Source organism: Neopelma chrysocephalum, unplaced genomic scaffold (assembly GCF_003984885.1).
Source record: "Neopelma chrysocephalum unplaced genomic scaffold, ASM398488v2 Primary Assembly neopelma1_43, whole genome shotgun sequence".
Lineage (NCBI taxonomy): Eukaryota > Metazoa > Chordata > Aves > Passeriformes > Pipridae > Neopelma > Neopelma chrysocephalum.
Genome location: NW_020897702.1, coordinates 7,251,695 through 7,271,965, shown reverse-complemented (window position 1 = coordinate 7,271,965; position 20,271 = coordinate 7,251,695). Strand labels below are relative to the sequence as shown.

Genomic DNA, 20,271 nt, shown 5'->3' with positions numbered 1-20,271 from the left:
CCCGGGTGGGCGACCGCTGGACGCGCAGCAGCCCGAAGAGAGCAGGGTCCGGACGGTCCCTTACTATCCCCTGCGCTTCGCTTCCCTTGGAAGCCCTACAAAGAACTGGCTGGCAGAGTTTACCGCGTTCGTTGTTGTCTTCGGCGTGTTAGAGTGCTAAGGGGAAACTAAATTGCTTCAACCCATCAATACAAAGAAAGCTTATATGTAGCCAAAGACAAAAATGTGCAAAGGGCAAAGCAGCAACAACAAAAAGGCCATGTAGTTGCAGAGGTGTTCATTGCTTAAAAGCCAAGGGAAATTTTTCTGTAGGCCTGTTCTTCACCAGAGCTAAGCTAGATGAAAGTTAAAATTTCGCGTTTGTGAATGATCCACCCCCTCTCACCTGTGAGCCTGACAGGAGAGCATGACCAGCCTTTCTGTCAGGCTGGTGTTCTGCTGCCATTCAGCATGGTTAAAGTTCGATCATGTAGAAGAAGGTGCATGAAGGGCTGATGTGTCAGGAATAAATAACTTCCTCAAAACTTTCTTCCTAAACTTCTTGTGAAGGAATGGATCTTTACACTGAAGTGGTTTCATTAAAGAAAATGCTCAGTGTCTGGTGAAAAGAAATTCAGTACCCCATGTACTGAGACAGTTATTTCCTCACAGCTTCCCTTCCCCATTTTTAGCTATAAATAGGCCTCTAGCTTTTAAAGTTTGGAGATGTCCTGATTTCCATTTGATCCAGCCTCATTTTGAGGAGGATTATCTATTTTAATATCTGGTTCAGGTCCTAAGTACTATCCGTATATTATAGAAACTATACAGTGAAAATATTCACAGAACTGTAGGGGCAAATCATGAAATCCTTAAACTGACAAGGGTTCTGTAAGACTGTATGCTTAACCCCAGATAATCTCTTGAAGGACTTAATATGGCACATAAAACTTGCTGTGAATAGGCTTTTGAATATTTCAAATGAAGAAGTCTCTATTCTGACCTCAAATATGTGGATGTTTTTGCCAAGTACCTTAAATTCATCTTCTGCACTTACAAAAGGATGTGACAGGGCTTTTTTGTTCTTTTTATGCACTAAGTAGTGTGCACCCAAATATTTGAAATGAGAACAGCAATTAAAGACTACATTTAGACTGTTGTGAAAGATGCCAGACTCACTAACTTAGCTATAGTATTGTATAATACACACTTAATGTAAGATTTAACCTCAGTTAAAATTGCTTGGTAACATGTACCAAGTAACATGATATTTTGGTAAAAGCTTTATAGAAAAAGCCTTAGTAAGAAATCTGGAAGTACTACATGTCCAGATATAATAGGAATGTTTAAATTGTTTCCATGGATCGATTGTATCTGAGATACTACATACACCAGATAAACAGCATGCTGCCACTTTATATTACTTAAAAGAATCCACAATTACTAAATATTTCCCCCCAGTATTTTTTATTTGTGCATATGTAGAGAATAGTTTAAGATGCCCAGGCCTTAAAACAGGATTATCAAAACAGTAAGACTACGGTGTTTGTAGTACTGAATAATATATAAGATAATGATCAATAGTCCCTTACAGGGAATACTTTTCATCTTTACATTAGCTTGGCTATAAATTTTCCCTATTGGCTTCAACTTGTGCCATGTTAGATTTATGTGATTCATGCCTGTTATTGATTAGTGAACAACTATTTTGTGGAAGATGCCAAATTAATTGTTAAAAAAATCCATGAAAGTGCTTTTTTATTTGCCACATACTATACTCATATTTTATTATTTCATGTACATGTAGTTTCCAATGAGCTTTAAAAATAGTTATATGGTGTGCTTAAGCATGAAAATTCACAAAATATATTGAAAATGCTACTCTGTGCTTTATTTTGTGACTCAGAAAGTAACGCAGCAACGTGCTTCTGAATGCTGCTGGATAACTCCTGTGAGATCATTACAATCTAAGATGAACACTCCCAATTAGAAAGCAATTGCCATTTTTTACACAAGACCTCTAGGTTTATGCAAGGTTTGGCTGGTAGCATCCTCATTGAAGAGGTAAGCAATTTGCAGGGAAGGCTGCCAGAAAATCCCCAAGCCCCCAGAACTAGATGAGCCAATACTTGATACAGATACTTGCTGTACTGTGCACGTGGATGCTGAATCTGGGAGCTTTGCAGAAGCAGTGCTTGGCAAAATATTATTTCTATGTGCACAAATGTCTGTGTGAGCTTGCTCTTACATGCAAGGGAAGACTTAATCCTGTATACACTATTACTTAGGTTTAGGATATTTTAATTTTTGAATTTGAGATGAATAAATAATAACATCAGGGAGAATGGTTACTATCTAAACAGAAATGAATGAAAGTGGACTATACTAAGAACTTTAATTTCTCAAGCCTCTGGAAGATCATACTGTGAGTAAATCTTTCCCTGTATTCCTGGTTCATTGATGGCTGGAAGTTGATCTTTTAGTTCCATGTGTAACATTGTTTTATCTCACCGTTCTGATTAAATAGTATTTTTTCAGAATTTATTTTGCAAGACAAATTTCATAGGTTCCTCACTTCTGCTAATTCGGGCACTCTAAAAACTTTTTTTTTTCTCTGAATGTACTATCTGTTGTGCAGATCAGAGTATAACTGAGCTTGTGTTTGGAAATGATGAGAAAGATTAAGAGTAATCTTTTCATTTGGTACATTAATGCTGTTTGTAATTCATCATTCTAACAGGCACTCAAAGGACTTTAAGTATTGTATATTTGTTTGTTCCTTATCTTCATCCAAACAACACAGAAAATGGGAAAACAGCCTTGAAAATAGCTGCTTGACACTCAGGGATCAGTCACATCTGAAAAAAAATCTTTCAATGGAAACAATATATACATTGTTTGTTTTTTTCCTGCATTTTATAGGTATACTGGAATTTATCAGTATAGCAGTGGGCTTGGTCAGCATCCGAGGGGTCGACAGTGGACTTTACCTTGGAATGAATGAGAAAGGGGAACTGTACGGCTCGGTAAGTTCCCACTAGCCTTGGGCAGTTATGATTCTTGTATTCTCTGGGGGAAATGCTAGCTTCTACAAGCTCCTGTTGCACTAGGTGTATATGCTATATGAGCACTCTTTCTGCTCTAAATATCTTGCAGTCTAATTTGAAACAAGACCCTGTGGGTGACATAATGAATATGGGAGAGGGAAAAGGTGACAAAATTAGGAAAGAGTAATAATGCAGATGAATGGCAATTTAGATACAAGCAATAGAGACTGATGGCCAGAGCTGGTCATTGAAGACTAAAAGATGTACCGTAAGATTTGTGAATGTGTCCTTTTAGTAGAAACTTAAACTGAGACAGAGTGGCTTCCTTTTGTGCGTAGGCAGAGAGCTTTCTAGGAATTGACAAAATAAGGTAGAGCGTGAGGGAAAGGATGGCATATGTAGATGAGAAAATGAGAAACAGAAGTGTGACAAACGTTATAAAAAGTATGGGAATAAGGGGAAGAGGCTTGGTGGTCTTGTCCTGAATGTTCTGCTGGTGCTCCCTAAGGAATGGCAGCAGGAGTGAGTAATGGGTATGAGGGAGGAGTAAAACTTGGTATTTCAGACATGGGAGTTTGCCAACCTACCTGCAGCTGATGGGTGACTGTTCTCAGCAGCATGGGCTGTCTTCCAGCAGAGGAGAGTGTGTGTGTGTGTATGTATGTAGGATGTGACCTTTATCTAGGAATACTTGAGACTTCTGATGTACACTGGAGTTCACACCCTGGGTAGATTGTGGGCAGGGGGCATCTGAAATGGATCAGGTAACTCCCCAAATGGTAGAAGGCAAACTCTTCTAGCAGCAAAATGTCAACCTCCAAGGTTTAGAAGGACTAGAGGGGCAGTTGTCTTTGAGGAAGAGGATGGAAGTATTGAAGGGTAAGCAAATGTCTAAAGCATAGTGAAGCTGTGCATTCACAGGGGGTCATTAGAAGCAGAGGAGAAGGTGACTCTATCGACTGATAGAGTAAATGTTGCAGAGAAACACTCAAAAAGAAGTTAAAGTGATAGAGAATGGCTTTGGGTGTAGCTGAAGATAACTGTGTCACAGGGAGCAGCACTAACTGGGAAAAGGGGGGGGCTGCAATGAGAGTGGGAAAAAACATGAGATTTTGGTGGTGAGTGGGCAGGTGGAACAGAAGGAGTAACAGGGAAATCCAGCTTCCATAAATGTGATCCATGGAGAAGTATAAGGAAGCGAAACCAGAGAAGTCCATCAGAAATGTTTTTATAAGGGTGTTCAGGTTCACCGATCTCTTTCTAGTAAAGCGAGGGGAAGGGAACTATCTTCTGAGCAAAGAGCAGGCTAGGGGAAGAAGCCAGAAAATACAGATAATGACAGTGTATGTGGGAGGCAGAAAAAGAGGTAGTAGAATGAGGGGCAGGACTGGGATGGAGGATGTGTGGACATGGGAGAAGGTAAGATATAGAGTTGGTGAGAGCCAGTGAGTGGGAAAGGCCAAAGAAAAGGGATTTAGCATACATAGTAATACAGAGGAGGTAAAGTTTGGAAGGATGGAGAGGGAGTGAGAAAGGGAATGGATGCAATGACAGATGTAAACAGGTTGCCTTTGAGGAATAAGTTGTCATAAATCACTATTGTTGTGTAGTTGATGAATGTGATTAAGAACTAGCAAAGTCATGAGTACTTTTATGGTTCAGTTAGGCAGCAAAAAGGCAGAACAACAACAGTAATATGAATCAGTAATGTTGATAATCATCAGTAAGAGTAATCATTTAAACTTACAAACATAGTGAATCAGTTACTCTGCATTTCAGATATTCTGAGAAAGAAAATGTGCTTATTGATAGAGCTTAAATGCATAGACTTGGGAAAACAAATGTTACCTCGCTTTTCTGTGTAATTTATATTTTCTATTTGCAATATGTTTGACTGTCAGAGTGAATTACTCAAAATATTCTTTGCAGAAGAAATACGCACAAGAAATTCTTTGTAAATTACTAAGCTCACTGCATTTATAAAATAGTTGTTCCATGAACAGCAGTTCTAAAGGAGCCTGCTTTCCTAGGGGTTTGTGTCTCACAGGACAAGACATGGGTCTCCCTGACCTTCTGTCCCTGCAATAGCACAAATTCCTCAGCCTTTTGTGTTTCTTGTATGGAGAAAGAGACAGTATTGGCTGTCCATGCTCACCAGATTGTCAGTTTGCAGGGATTACATAGTTTACGACTCCCAAGTGGGACGTGCAAATGATTTCTCTTCTTTACCATGCCTCTGATTAGTTGAAAAACTGATAGGAACTTAATTTTCTTGAAGACCTTTGCCTCCTGATTGAAACTGGTTGAAAAGCCAAGGAAGGAGAGACACGCAGGCAGATGGATGTGCAGTATAATTGGATAACCTCTTTTCCCTAAGAAAGGACACTAAAAATATGAAGCCATTCATAATGGAGAACTGGCAATCTGTGAGGCTAGAATGCAAAGTTCAGGTTAAAATCTGATCGATGATACGGCTTGTTGTCAGCCTCCAGAGATGGGACATACTAAAGAGTGATGGTAATTGAATTACATTACTTCCAATGAAATATAACCTCTAATGGCTACTCAATGTGATGATGCTTTAAAGCCTTGTCAACACTAGCAATCCTAGTGCCTATATTTCAGCAACTGTCAGCTCTCTTAGAAACACTGAGATAAGCATGCCTCAGAGCAGATTTTTGTGTAGAATTGGCTGGACATTTTTAAGTGACAACGTTTCGTTTTTGGTTTTGGTGAAAAAATCCACTTAATTGAAAAGTAAGTTCTCTGAGGAAATAAATGTTACAGCTTGAACCAGAAGCAAGGCACAATCCAGCACAGAATTATCTCTCTGGTGAAGTAGAAGACTAGTTTAAGCAAGATTAGTTTTGAGATTGATATGTGATAGACTGCAAAAAACTTAATTCAGTTTTTCACCTGCATTAAGCAGAGCAGTCACTTGAGTTGAACTGTTTTGTGGCACCAGTAAGTTGTCCTTGTGCTGCTGTGCTGGGAGCTGGATCCCTCTGTCTTGGTTTCTTTTCTAAAGGCCATGAATAGCACCAACTTTTTCATGGAGTAGGTACACTTATGACACTGTGAATGTGTTTCCTACGGTGGGAAAACTGTTTCCCACACACAACTGAATAGCAGCCTAAGAAATACTTGGTATTGCTCCACATTAGCGTTGTGGATCCAAGTAGGTGCTTAGATCCACCACTTGTAAGGCATTCAGTACTCGACACTATTGGAACAGGTGTCCTTTGTCTATGACACTATCATATTCATATTCAAATTACTGCATGAAAAGTATATTAGGTGTGAATCAAATTAATGACCTAAAAGACTTCTATCCTTCTATGTTTATGTTTGAAACATTTGTCACAAGAAGATTTTTCCCAGTGTGTTTGTGGTGCCACTGGAGATGGGACATACAGCAAAGCAGAGCAGCCAGGGTTGGTGATTGCTGCCAGTTTTCGTGAAAGACAACAGTAAAGGCAGTTTCAGCATATCTTTATCAAAACATGTTGGTCTTGACCTTCTCAAAGTTCTGCTTTTCTTCTAGATTAACTGCCTGACAAACTCTTCCCAACGTCCCACCGTTACAGTTGGCAGTTCTGACTGCACTTTCTGGTCAGAAGGGCACAGTGACTCTTATGCTGCTCTTAGGCAGGTATGTGTAACATAGTGTGGCTGTTCTCAAGTTCTTCCTCGAGCCATGGATTCAGTCAGGGAAAGCTAAGATTATGTATGTGATGCTGCAGAGAAGCCAGTGGTAGCTACATAGCAATGACTTGGAAGCTGGTTAGTGACAGCAACTTTCCGTCTTGTCTGTCCCTGCTCTCCTTTTACCTTGTCTTTCCCTTGGAGCCTGCAGCTATGACTCATCAGATTTTACAACAGCTACTGTGCTTGTCACTGGAAAAGCATATAAAAAAAATACAAACTACAGACAGGACCCTGAGGGTGTTAAGAGAAGATTCAAAGACTGTTTCCTTCCCAAGTGCCAAACAGCTCTTGACAACACCTCTGACAAAAACATTAGCAAACGTGTCTTAACTGTGCTCCTCAGGGCCATGCCATGGAGTGAGGGAGGTCTCTCTGATCGGTCCCAAGACCTTCATGCTTTTGTGGACTGTCCTCATCATCGTGCTACCCTTGGGAATATTAAAAGGTGGCACCCATGTGGCAGGCAGTGATGTGTACCCACGCCATGGGGTGCCCCTTGTGCCCCCTGTGGGCTGTCCTCTGAGGCAGTCCTGTGCTATCTCAAGCACAGCAAGACCATGGAACACCTTCGCCTCAGCTGCTCTGGTTGTCCTGGGCTCTTCTGCAGTAGAGAGCTGTGCTACATCCCACTGCTGACATCCCTGCCCCACCAATCTCCCAAGAACATGGACTTGCTCCACTCCTCTTCTCAGACTAGATATAAGGAAAAAAATTTTTACAATGAGGGTGGTGAGACACTGAAACAGGTTGCCAAGACACACTGTGGATGCCCCATCGCTAGAAACATTCAAAGTTAGGTTGGGTGGGGCTCTGAGCAACCTGATGTAGATGATGATGTCCTTGCTCATTGCGAGGAGGTTGGACTAAATGAGATGTAAAGGTTGCTTTCAACTCAAAACATTCTATGATTCTGTGAAATGCTGGTGCCTGCATTGCTCCTTGTGTCCTTGGCAGGTCGCAAAAGACAGCTCAGGTTGGATGGTCAGGAGGAATACTGGTAGTTGGAAGATCTGGAGCAGCTATCAGGGAGCTGTGCAGAGGGAAGGAGGAAGGCAGGAGTGGAGATGGTGGACTTCTGGGGAAGGGGGAAAGAGCTAGGAATGCACAGAAGGAGAGGCCAGAGGAGAGTAAAGAGGAGTTTCATGTCGCCACAGAGCAGCTGGGTCAGGGCTGAAGAGCCCAGATTGGGAACCAGAGAGGGAACTACACACCTCTGGGTTTGACTTACAGGGTGTGTGCTGCAAGGTGACATTTAGGAACGTTTTTAACAGAGTAATAAATTGCTGTCCTTCAAAAAATTAGCTGAAAACTTGTTTTGGGACACTAAACTTGCCTTTTGCTCCTAAAACACTAGGGAGAGAGTGGAGGAGGATAGAGAGAGAATTGTCCTTGAAGGAACATGTTTTCCCAGGAAGTGTGTAGGGAGGTGACGATACGCTTCTTTGTTGTCCGAGCAGGGCTGCACCTGCAGTGCTTTATGCTTTTGTTTGGGTCCCCACAGTCCTGGAAGGACTATGCAGCTACAAAGACAGATGAACAGATTTTTTTTTTGACAAAAAAAGGGACAATTTGTCATAGTTTACTGAAAATTGCTTGATGTAGACATGGATTTGTTTGGCTGTATTCTAAAAATATCTTTTTTGTTACCATGCAAATAAGGGAAGGGAATTGTTCAGCCCTTCAAAGGTTAGGTCAAGGTGCACGGAAACAACATCAAGAAAAAAACAGGTTGAAAGTGCATGTTGGGAACAGCATTTGGGCCAAGTATATGATCACTACAAGTATTTAAATAAATAAATAAATTACCCTGCAGTGTCATCACACTTTCCTTTTAGTGTTAAGCACCTCTGATCTAAAGCTTTTCCATACGCTTCAGATAGATTTTTTTTTTTAAATTTTTAATAATAATCTGGATTGTATGTTCATCAGTGTTCATCACAGGTACCATGGCTGACGTGAGCCTGGAAAGAGCACAGTTGCAATGCACAATTTTTGGAAGGAGAATTAAATGCAATTTCCTTGAGTGAAGGCACAGACTTCTAGGCTGAGAGTGGTCAAATCCCAGGAGGGGTAATGGCTGCAGCACCAGATTAAACACCCTTCTGCTTGTGTTATTATTATTATTTACTATAGTAAAGTGCCTTTTGATAAACGGTATAAATGGTGGAGAGACAGAAGGCAGTTTCTATGGCAGCTGACTTGCAAGGAGTGGTCAGGTTTTCCTCACAAGCAGCATTGCTCAGGAAAAGGTGGCACTCTCGTGATCAAAAACCTGTTGGTGTGTTTTAGCAAAAACAGTGACTCGTGTCTTCCTGAGTAAATCTGCTTTAAACAGGAGACTGCAAGAAGCAGGCCTGTAGCTAATTTGATGGGCAGACTCTGAGATCTGAAGAGACCCAGTTCAAAAAGGTGATTATGGCTCTGAATGTAAAGGAAACTTGAAACTTTGTCAGAAATACAAAAATCCTGTGGAAACACTATCCCAGCAAGGGTGAAACTGCAAGCAAGGACTTGGAGACTAAAAGGCTATGAGTGCTTGGCAGAGGGTCTGTGAGGAATGGGAGAAGGGCAAGTTACAGAAAAACCTGTATCTTAGAAATGTAGCAGCATGGGGATAAAATGGCAATTCCTGCAATAAAGCTGATTTGGGTCCTGAAACATATACTAAGATATAAAGCGAAATCTTTTTAAGCTTATAAATGAAAAGGAACAGGAGTCTTTGCCAACATGGTGTACTCAGGTGGGACTGTAAACGGAATACAGTCTGAGTGTGGATGCTAAGCGGGCTAGCCCTATTTCTGATATATTCCTTGGGGTGGAAACAGACCCACTGGGGAATTCCCTGTCATGGGATGAACAAAGGGAGCAGGGGCAGCCAATAGCACTGCTAAAAGAAGCATCTACTTTCCCTCCAACCCTCCATCCGCTCCCTTTTCCTGGCACAAGAGTTTCTTTGCTACCTGGGGAATTGAAGCAGGAAACTAGAAAACAAATCTGGACAAGCAGAAGGTCTTCAGCCACAGTGGTTCCTTCCCAAGTCACCAGAAGGTGTAGCACAAAGGTGGGAGCAAGTCCTGGTGAGGAAGTGTTTGCTTCTCTCCAAGGCAATGCAGTGTTTTCCATCCTCAAGTGTGTGTGTACCTCTGGCTGCGTGGTTTGTGTTTGGCTAAAGGGCTGTCAGTCTGACTTGGGTTGTGCTTGGGGCATAGAAACGTGCTTCTAAATGAAACAGTAGAGGAGGACCTGGAAGTACAGGCAAGATGAGTTTACTGAAGCAGGATAAATAGTTTCAGGCAAGCCAAGTATTTTATTTTTGGTAGGAATTTCTTTTTCTAGAAACAGGAAATTGTGCTAATCTGCAGGCCTGTGTTAGGTATGACCCACAGAAGAGAGCATTTGTTACAGTGGGTAAAATTAGTGTTAACAGAAGACTTGTATGATAGATGGTGAAAACTCTGAAGACAGCAATGGAGAGTGCTGAAAGGTGTTAGACTTGAAGCTATTAGTGGAGTTTTTATGGATTGGTCCTTGGGCTGATTTTATTCCCTGTTTTTATTAGGGACATTAAACATCTCGCCATAAAAAGGTAGTGATGTGTTACTGAAATTTTTGCTAAGCTGGGAAGTATTTCCAGCACAGGAGGCAATCTCACAGAAGGGCCCTGGTGACTTAAAGTACCTAAAATATTTGCCTGTGAGGCTCAGGGAGAGCTCTATCAGTGCCGCTACATACAGCACTGGGAGGGTTCAGTCTAAATGCACAATGCAGTTGGTCACTTGTGTTAAAGAAGATGGATTGAAACCAAAACAGGTGCAGAAAGGGCTTACTGGGATGATCAGGGGGATAAAAAGGCTATCAAATGATGGAGTCTAAAGACTTTGACTTAGCCTGCAGAATGAAAACTGAGAGGGTATGCTCTTGCTCTCTGTAAATATGTTGAGGTTTAACACCAGGGAGGAAAAAAAAGTCCTTGAAATAGAGTACAAGAATGGATTGGTTTGAATGGGTCACAAGAAAGCTTAGGCTGGATAATGGTGAAGTTTCAGGTTGTGAGGAAGCGAGATTTTGAGCTGGCCAGAGGGAATTTTGCAGGGAGCTGAGAGATTAAGCATAAATGCATTTGTGGAGGGCATAAGTCTGAGAAAACCCCTGAAACTTGAGCTACCTCATCTACTTCACCTTTGCAGACAGTCTGTCTTGGAATTTGGATGGGCAGCTTTGCTGGAAGCTGGGTGTTGTTAAATGATGTTCTCCACAGGTACCAGCACCGGGGATGAGAGCAGAAACTGCAACCCACTCAGCAAGGTATGAAGGACTCAGTAGAAAAGAAAGGTCTTTTGAGATGTGGGTACTGGTTTAGGAAGAGTTGATAGTTCAATTAATAAGCTTGACACAGCAAGAAAGCTTTGCGAGAAACTGTAACTGTTATGGTTCTTTTTAAACTATGGCTTCAGTACTTTTTAAATCAGAATTTCACAGACTATAACACCTGTCACTGAAGAGGGACACCTACTAATAGTGTCTATGAGATAGATACTACACTTTTCCTCAGATCTTTGATGTTCCTCAGAGGACTTAGTTTCAGATGCTTACTAGGTCTGAAGATAATTTTATACGAGAGAAAACCTTCAGTGACCTCATTACCTTGGTCTGTAGTTCACTGCTGATCTTGGACTCTCACTACATGCCTGGGACAGGAAAGTATTAGAGTATCTTCTACATAAATTATGTACTATATATATGTGTGTGTGAGAGTGTGTGTGTGTACGTATATATAAAGCTAAGCTTTGTTAAGCAAGATTCTACTCAAACGTTAGTTTGATGATTTGCTTTCCCCTGACTAAAGATGTCTGGAATTTTATGTTCTTATGAAAATAGGAGATTAGAGGTTCCTTCCTTCTATTGTGTATTTCTTTCTTTCTTGCTCCAACACTGGCACTTGTCTGACATGTCAGGAGGTCATTTTAGGGATCTAAAGCCACAGAAAAACCCCAAAACCTTACCTTTTTCTTTTTTTTTCTTTTTTTCTTTTTTTTTTTTTTTGGTAGGGTTGCTTGACTTCTGGTTTAGCTTCCTGAAACTGGCTTGCTGCCCGTTTGGGCAAGCACTAGTGCTCAGTGGGGGAATCGGGCACAATGTGGAATGGGAGAAGGGTTGAGCACTGTGCTTCTGAAAGCAGGTAGTTGTTGAAGTGGCATAACTGCATCACAAACCCAAATCCTAGCCAGCAAGCAAGAGCGGGACATCTTCAGATTCTTTTCTTTGCAATTTTGTTGCTCCCAGTCACCGCAGTCCTGAACATTTCTGGAGCTAGCTGTGTTAACTATCCAGAGCTGTGAAAAGGTTCAGTGTCTTCGGCTGATCTGAGAATACTGTGTTGAAGTGACCTGCTAAAAGAGCATCAGCAGCAGTGACACACTGAGATGTGCTTGGGGATTATTTGCTGCGTCAGATAAAGATCTGATGTGCTCTGTTTCTGATTCAGGACCCAGGGAGATGTGAATGTGGCACTCTCTCCCACTTTGCCATTCATCATTTTCAAAGACAGAGTAGACAAAGTCTGCCCTGCAGGGACTTCATTCAGGGATTTTGTCTAAGTTGAGATTTGCTTTGGGGTTTGAATATGCTCCGGCTGATTTGGTGATGGGCAGTAATGCAATTCATTTGTGTTGCATTCAAAAAGCTTGAGAAATAAAGCTTGTTACAGTGCAAATCCATATTTCCCCCTTTGTAAAGCCCTTTTGTTTCCTTTTCATTCCTTTTATAAAGGTAGACCTCTGCCACTACTTTTGATTTGAAGATAAGATTTTATATCTGGGTACCACAGACTGCTGCTGAGGTAAAACTTGTCTTCAGGTGTGGATGCTGCATACTTTTGAGGTCTGGCCTAGGCCATGCATCTTTAATCTGCTAAACTTTGCTCTTCAAATTTAACACAATTATAAGAGGCAACTGTGACTCAGGAGAAATTTGACTTGATTCTATTATGGTTGAAATACCATTGACCTCAGTGGAATCAGAATTGAACCTGCTCCTGTAAACCCACCAATTAATTTTATGGTTACGTCAGCAGATCCCAATCAAGATAAGAACTGTATTGTATTCATAATTTTAAAAATGTAAATCTAGACAAGGTTCCTGCCTGTGAGAGTCTGCAATCTAGAGACAGTCTTTTAGCGTGTATACTTTTACATAGCAAGGGGGATTTTGGCCTGCTGATGCCTTTGTTAGGACAGCATCTAGTGTATAATCAGACTCAGAATAGGAAACTCTTTGGGGAAAATATTTTGAGTTATTTTAGAATATAAAAATGTTGTAAAGTTTAAACAAAAAAACAAGTTCTTTTTTTCCTTATACTCTAAAAACCTGAATTCTTTGGAAAGTCCATGTGTTGCAGGTACCTGGTAGATCAACAGCCTGGTCTTTGAGCTCTTCAGTCACCAGTTCTGTTCAAGTTGTTATTATATATATATATCTTGTTTTTTTTCAGACAGAATGACAACTTCTTTCATCAAAGCTGAAATTAACTGCATGACTGAAGTCTGACCCATTGAAAGACAGGTCCACTGGTGTGCACGTGTATGTGAGGAGTAGGGGTCTCATGGAGGAGCAGAGCCACCTGACTTCCAGCATTTCCCTAAGGCAGGGCATAGCAACACCAAAGATGAAGGAATTTTCTGAAAAATATTAAGGAACTACTTTTTGTTCTACTCAGAAAGTGAAATACTAAAAATTGCGTATCTAAATCCATGACTTTATAGAGGAATTGCCTGTGGGAAAAGGAATGGGGGAAGTGTCTGAAGAGACTGGAGAGATCATTTATGAGAAGTGTTTACCAATGGAGGAGCACTGCTGTCTGAAAGGGGAAATGTGACATCTTTTCTTCAGCAGCAGCTCTTTGAAATGCTGGCCTTCCTTCCTGTCCAAAAAAGGTGGGAAATTAAAAGGCCTGATTTTTAAACAACTTAAACTGAATATGCTATTGAGTCCTGCCAGGTGAAGATTTTAGAGTGCCAACTCTTTGCTATAGTGCCCACCAAAGCACTGTAGATTTTAAAATCTCTCTGGCAAGTTTGTTGATTTCCAAGACTCCAGTGGATGTGTGGCATTTCATTGAGGTGGGCTGGATCTTTCCAAACTGTGATAGCCTGTGATGCTGTGTTTGTTTGTCATTGAGAATGACAATGTGGTCAGTACTGTCCTTGTCCTCAGAGCTAGTACCTAGCAGGTAGCTTTGAATAAAATTAATAGCAAAATACAGAGACAGGATTTTGTTCATCAGTCCTTGACCAAATCGTTTTGCTGAAAGAATAAAACATGAAGTACTTTTTTAGTGTACATTTATGTATAATAATTATTTGGTCCCTGTGGCAAAAGTGTTTTATGAGAGGCACTGAGCATTCTGCTGGTTTTATGGTGACACCTTGTAGCTGAGAGATGAAATGCTTCTCTTATGATGGATAAATCCAGTTTGGGGGATACTCACTGAATGTAGAGACTGATGCAGATTAAGTGCCTTTTATCCCCCACTTTACAATGTTTTTCAGCGTATGAGTTTTGCTGCTCCTGCAAGAGGCAGCACTTTCTGCTGAAAGAGTGCCATCTTTCCTTTAAGCCTGTGTTTCCTTTAAGCTTAGAGAACCACATAACAAAGTAAAAAATACTGACAAAACGCTTTTGTGCTATGTTCCATCTTGGTTGGATTTAAGGAAAGCATGTTTTACTTAAAAATCTCCATTCAGTTAAAAGCTTAACTAGTATTCAGGCTAAAGAGTATATGTGTGGAGCTGTAGGATAGCAGCCCTAGTTTGACATATATGTTGTCCTCTGACAGAAGAGAATTTGTGGAGTGGGGAGCTGGGGTAGGTCAAGTTACAGCTTTCAGTAAATCTGAGCATGCCTGAAACGGTTCTTTTAGTGTCTTAAAATATTTGTTGCCTTTTTATCATTGCAAGCTTGATCCGTGTTCCATTTAAGCTGGTGGGAACTCTTCCCTTGTCTTCTTTAAAAGTTGGCTCTGGCCTCTGTATGAGATTGCATACCACCTTGCTTTCTGATTCCTGGAAGGGTTCAGCCAAGCGTTATAAATTAGATGCTTAGATAACAGTGATGACTGCAGTTCTTGATTGTGCTGGGGGAACCAAAAATAAAGTAGAGGTCAGAAGTGTGACTAATAAATGACACAGTTTGGGCCAAATCCTGCTGGCATGGAACGTAGGGGAAGACGCTTGTTTGTTTGTTTGTTTGTTTTGTAAGAGTTAACTTTGTCTTGGTCCTACTCCATTGTGGTGTGGAGAAGGAAGCTTGTTAGCTTCCAGAGAAATGACACTGTGACAGCTTATATAGCCTGAGATTTGTCCCTGGAGTTTTGTCATGACTTCCAAAAGCATCATGAACAGACCCTGGGTATTTAGGTGAAAATGAGTTTTCATCTCATGCACTTGGCTGGACAGATCTAAGTCAAGCCTTTATGGACAGAAGCATGGCTGCTGATGTGCAGCCTATGCTGGCAGGTGCAAGCTCAGGCACAGTGGGGTTGCTCGTCCTATAATGATTTCATGTCCAGGGAGGGCATGCTTAAAGCTTCACAGATGCTGCAAAGGAGACTCTCAAAGGGGTGGATATCAGTAAAACCAAGAGCTGAGGAGCTGGCAGTGGCAAAAATGGATTGAAGCCTAATTGGCATCTCATCCTCCTGCAGCTCATGTCAGAAGAACTCCATAAACAGCCCTGGGATAGTGTAGTACCTATCCCAGTCTGGTCCCTCCAGAGAAGGTCTGTGATAGTGTGGAAAGAAAGGGAGCGGGAGAAGTGGGGCAACAGGGCAAAGGAGTGAAGCAGTGAAATCCCTTCTGCACTGACAGTCTCCTGGGATTTTACTGTTGATACTGGAGTCTGCTTGCTTTGTTCAGGAAGCTCTTCCTTTCTGTAATCTGCATCGGGACATGGAATCACCACGGTGTGTGTATCTGTGTAGGTATTGTGGCTTTTGGCAATCATGGTCCCAAGGGGACCAGGTTCTCTTGGGTCTTGGGATTTTTTGTATGAAAGATATTAATCTTTAAGCACTGTCATAACTACTCCATGGCAGCAGCACAGAACAGTCACACATTTTTTTATTTATTTTGTAAGTGGGGATTTATATGTAAAAAGAGCTGTAACTAAGTGGCTTAGGAGAAGAAAGGAAGATAAATGCTCCATCTCTGTGAAAGTACAAGGTGACCTCAGGTAGGGAGAACGCAGTTGCCTAACTGTGGTTTTGCCAGGACACATTGTCTGATTTCCCTCATCTTATTAGAAGTGCTGTGAAATATGAAATGTGTATGAGTGGCAACATGGGTCCCTGACTATTCGCCTCATCTCTCCTCTGGCCCTGTAGGGTTTCTGTCTGAAAGGCTTGTGGAGAAGTACTGACGCAAACACAAAAAAACATTCAGCTGGTCCTTTTGATAGACTTTTTTTCCTTCTTTTTTTTCTTTTTCATGTTCTGTCAAATTATCAAACAAAGCATTCTGAAAAAACACTGCTTGGAGAAACTCATCAAAGAAAGCTCTGTGACACTCACAAAGTCAGACACTCAGTGTGCAGAGTTTGCCTCACCCTGTGGTCTAATTTGGAAAAGAAAGTGGAGCTGCTTGGACCCTGGTATTTGGCTTCTCATTGTGGCTGGAGTTTGTTCACCCAGCCAGAGACTAACAGGCTTAGCATGGGAGTTCAGGCAATACCACAGCAAATGCTAAACTAGACCTTTATTTATGACGGCTCTGGATGAGTGTTAATTATTAGCTGAACACAGTATGTTCTAGAGGCTGTTTGCATTACAGCATGGGAAGGGCCAACGGCATGTAAAATGTGTGTGTTGGTAGGCAGAACAGCAGAGCAAACCACTTCAGAAAAGAATAGGGGTTTTTTGTTGTTTCTCTTCACTACATACACAGTTTTTATTCATGCCATGTAGCCATAATGAGGGATTTCCATGAAATTATTTAGGAGATTATATTCAAATATGATTTTATTAAGACAGAATGGATTAACATGGTGATGACGTGCAGCAGGTATATAGGAAGTGCTGACTACATCAGATATATTTCTTGTTAATAGTTGTTTGGAATTCTGGGTTAGGTGTTTTCTTGTCTCTTATGAATCACTGTAGCAGTTTGCAAAAGGGAAAATGATACATGATATAGAACAGAATAGTTTGCTAGGCATGAAAGGTATTTGTTGTGATTTTAGGAATGGTGGTCTGAAGAGGCTTCCTTCTGTCAGATTGCAAAATTAATGGGAGTTTTAGATCCATAGGGTTATTTAAAAGAAGAAAGGAAGAATATTAAAGTGTTTTGTATAGGACCCTGTACTGTTCTTTCAGCTACTAAGCAGCACAAATGTCTTATGTTCTTTAGAGTCATGAAACCATTCTCTGAGCAGTGTACATGTGTTTTGTGTATTTTCACTTATTTATAATGAACTACTTCACAGAAATAGCTGTTCTTAAACAAGCTAGCAAAACTTTCATTGTGATGGCTGTAACTATGTACCTTATTAATTTACAATCTCACTTTTAATTGGTCTGCCTGGAAATAGGAAAACATAATTATTTTTCTCCTTTGTTAGATGGTAGAGAATGTAGGAAGGGAAAGGGGTCCTGGGCTTGCTAACTGACCAGGCATTAGCAGACTTCTGAATTAAATCTGTCTTGGGGGTTTGTCCTTGTGATATGTGCATCTTTGTACAATTCAATTATTTGAACATTCCGAGTTAAAAAAATGAACAGGTGAAGAGTGGAAATGTAGTGAAATGAAAATCAATTACTTTGAATTGAATGCCCTATGAACAGTCCTCATAGAAAACACATGGAATGTGGTGCAACATCTGATTGATATAATTTTGAGGTCACCTCCTTATTTGGCCCTGAACTAAATTATTTGAGCAAGGCAGGCAGCCTCCCCTTTCACAGGAATGCAGGTTACTTTCCATAGCTGTTCCAGTTGGGTATGTTTGGTATTTGTGTCAGCTTTCGACAAAGACATCTAGCAACTTTAAGTATGGTGCAAGGAAATGTTTGCACTAGAAAATGGATAGAGAAGTCAGTTGCTAGAATAGAAGTATGCAAAAATTGCTGTACTCTTAGGGCTAAATCTTGCTTTCAACTGTGAATAGAGGGACTTTCTAAAAGTCACAGCCAGAAGGAGAAATGCAAGCCACTTATGATCAGGAAACACCATATCCTTTCCATACTGGAAGAGTTGGCTTTCATCAAGACTTTCCCATCCTAAGCTGGTGGGACAAGAAGGTGGTGTTGGCAGGACAGACCAACCTCACCCCTGCATTATGCTCGTATCTGCCTTGAATAATGGCGTGCATACTTAAAACATGAGCGTAAGCTAGTAATGCTATGCAGGGTGGTGGTAGTACATGACTTGGTGGTGGATTCGGCTGTGTTAGGTTCATGGTTGGACTCGACAATCTTAAAGGTATTTTCCAACCTAAATGACTCTATGATTCTACATAGATGACTATCCTGGTGGATGTTGATTTCTCTCTCTCTTGCTACTGGATGAGCCATTATCGTAACAACCTTGCAGGGCATGGGAAGAAGGGTATTATGGGATTTTAGTGTCCCACAATACTTACAGAACCTGATCCAAAGTCACTGACACCAACTTGCTCCAGTGCTTTCTGACTACAACCAGAATTTCTAGGTGTCCTAGAAGGAAAGGTTTGATGAATTTATGAAGAAATTATTTCAGTTCTCTGAAAGGCTGATTGTTAGTGTCCCTACATATCTGATCCTGAATCCTGACTGCTCTGTCAAGTTCATGATGAAGTATTTGCCTACTGTTTATACATGAATTTCTGCAATTTTTGAAGGACAAAAGAGACATAGCTGTGTTGTGAGTGAATAGAAAGTAAAAAGAGGATAGGCTGGTAAAATAAAGATTGAATTTGTAAGCTTGAAATCCATTTAACTCATCTCAAGTGCAGTACAGTGCAAACCCCCTGATTCAAGGTCTGCTAGTTATGTGTGCCACAGCACTGTCATGATCCATCAAACCTGCCAGATAAAGAGAGGCTATTTTAAAATTTCTCCTTCAGGGCACGGGGAAGTACTGTTCTTGCAAAGATAGAAATTTATGATGATGCTAAAAAAAATGCAGATGAAGTGAATAATTAATGAATTCAAGACAGGACTGAAATATCTTCCTAAAATACCGCTATTTTTAGCAGGGAGTGCTTCTGCAGTGCTTGTCATGTGATCCTACTGCCTTCTGAGAGCAGGAAAACAATTTGAATTGGTTTCTCTTTCCCCATGGACCTATATAGGTCCAGCATATAATATCCCTTAGCATCTGCTTCTGTCTTAAAGCAAAAAAAGTGATTTTAAACCTCATGCAAAATAAAACACCAATGAAACCTATACTTATAGATAATCTTAATTGCAGCTGAATATTTTTCATAGTAGTTTGTTCTTTTGAGGCTGTACAAGGGGAATACTGCAATGGGTGTAACTTGCAGCTGCTGCTGGTCCAGTAGTACTCATTGCAGCTGCGTTTTTGAGCTGGCAAAGGACATAGAGACAATTATCAACTGGAGGTTGCAGGGTCTGGCCCATAGATAAGGGTTTAATGTGACAGATTTGTGCTTCTTTTGCCTATAACCAGTATAGAGTGTTGCTGTGTTTGAGCTACTTAGAACATTAAAAATGTCATAGTCAGAAATGCCTCTAAAATAAGTTGTTCTATCCACGCAGGATACAACTGCTGCCACAGTGAATTTTCAAGTGTTTAATATGTGAAACCTGGTCCTGTCAGGGATTTCTCCTTACTGAGTGGTAATGAGGTACCCAGTACTCATTCAGTCAGAAATCAGAAGCTACTCACTTGCTGCCTTTCTTGCCTACTGGAGTTGCCACATGTTGAATTTAGAAGAAACCTTAAAATCCCAAACCTTTAGGCACTGAGGAGGACCCTGGCTTTGCAGCTCAGTACCCAGTTTGTACAGGTGTCGAGGGGTGCTGACTTGCTTTCCCCACTCGCATGCGGTTTGCTTTCCCCACATGGGATGTTTACTGGGTGGCTCCTGTAAGGTGTGTAAGGCTCCTTGGACCTGGCTGGGACCCCAGTCCTCAATCCTGGTGAGCTGCAGAGCTCTACCCTGGGAGTAAAGTGCTTGCCATGCAAATCAGCAGTGAAACATTTGGGCCAAAACATTACTTTGAGAAAGGGTTGTGAGCTGAGTCTCAAGCAGCAGAGGTGGCCCCAACTGCACCTGCAGCCCCAGGGCAAGATGCAAGCTTTGGTGACGGTGGACTTTGGAAAGCTTCTGGATTAAGTCATGGAAGGTGGCTTCTTGACGGCACTAGGGCTTGAGCTGTGGCTCCTTTCTTATGTTCAGGTGCACATGTATGGCATAGGTGTCACATATGCTTTGCTGCATCTGGTTCTTGGTCTCTATTTTTCCTTCTCTGTGCATCTATCTAAAAGGACTTTTTAAAGATTTCATGTCTGTAAAACACATGCATTGTATGGTGCTTTGTAGT

The 20,271-nt window shown here is 41.1% G+C and overlaps 1 protein-coding gene across 1 annotated transcript in view; it reads left to right on the top strand.

The window, feature by feature from the left end:
* The window catches only part of FGF9 (fibroblast growth factor 9), a 42,725-nt gene that overhangs the window by 20,148 nt on the left and 2,306 nt on the right, over nt 1-20,271 (top strand). The window contains exon 3 of the mRNA XM_027677184.1: nt 2,902-3,005. Coding sequence (XP_027532985.1) covers nt 2,902-3,005 — 104 coding nt within the window. The remainder of the gene's footprint in view (nt 1-2,901; nt 3,006-20,271) is intronic.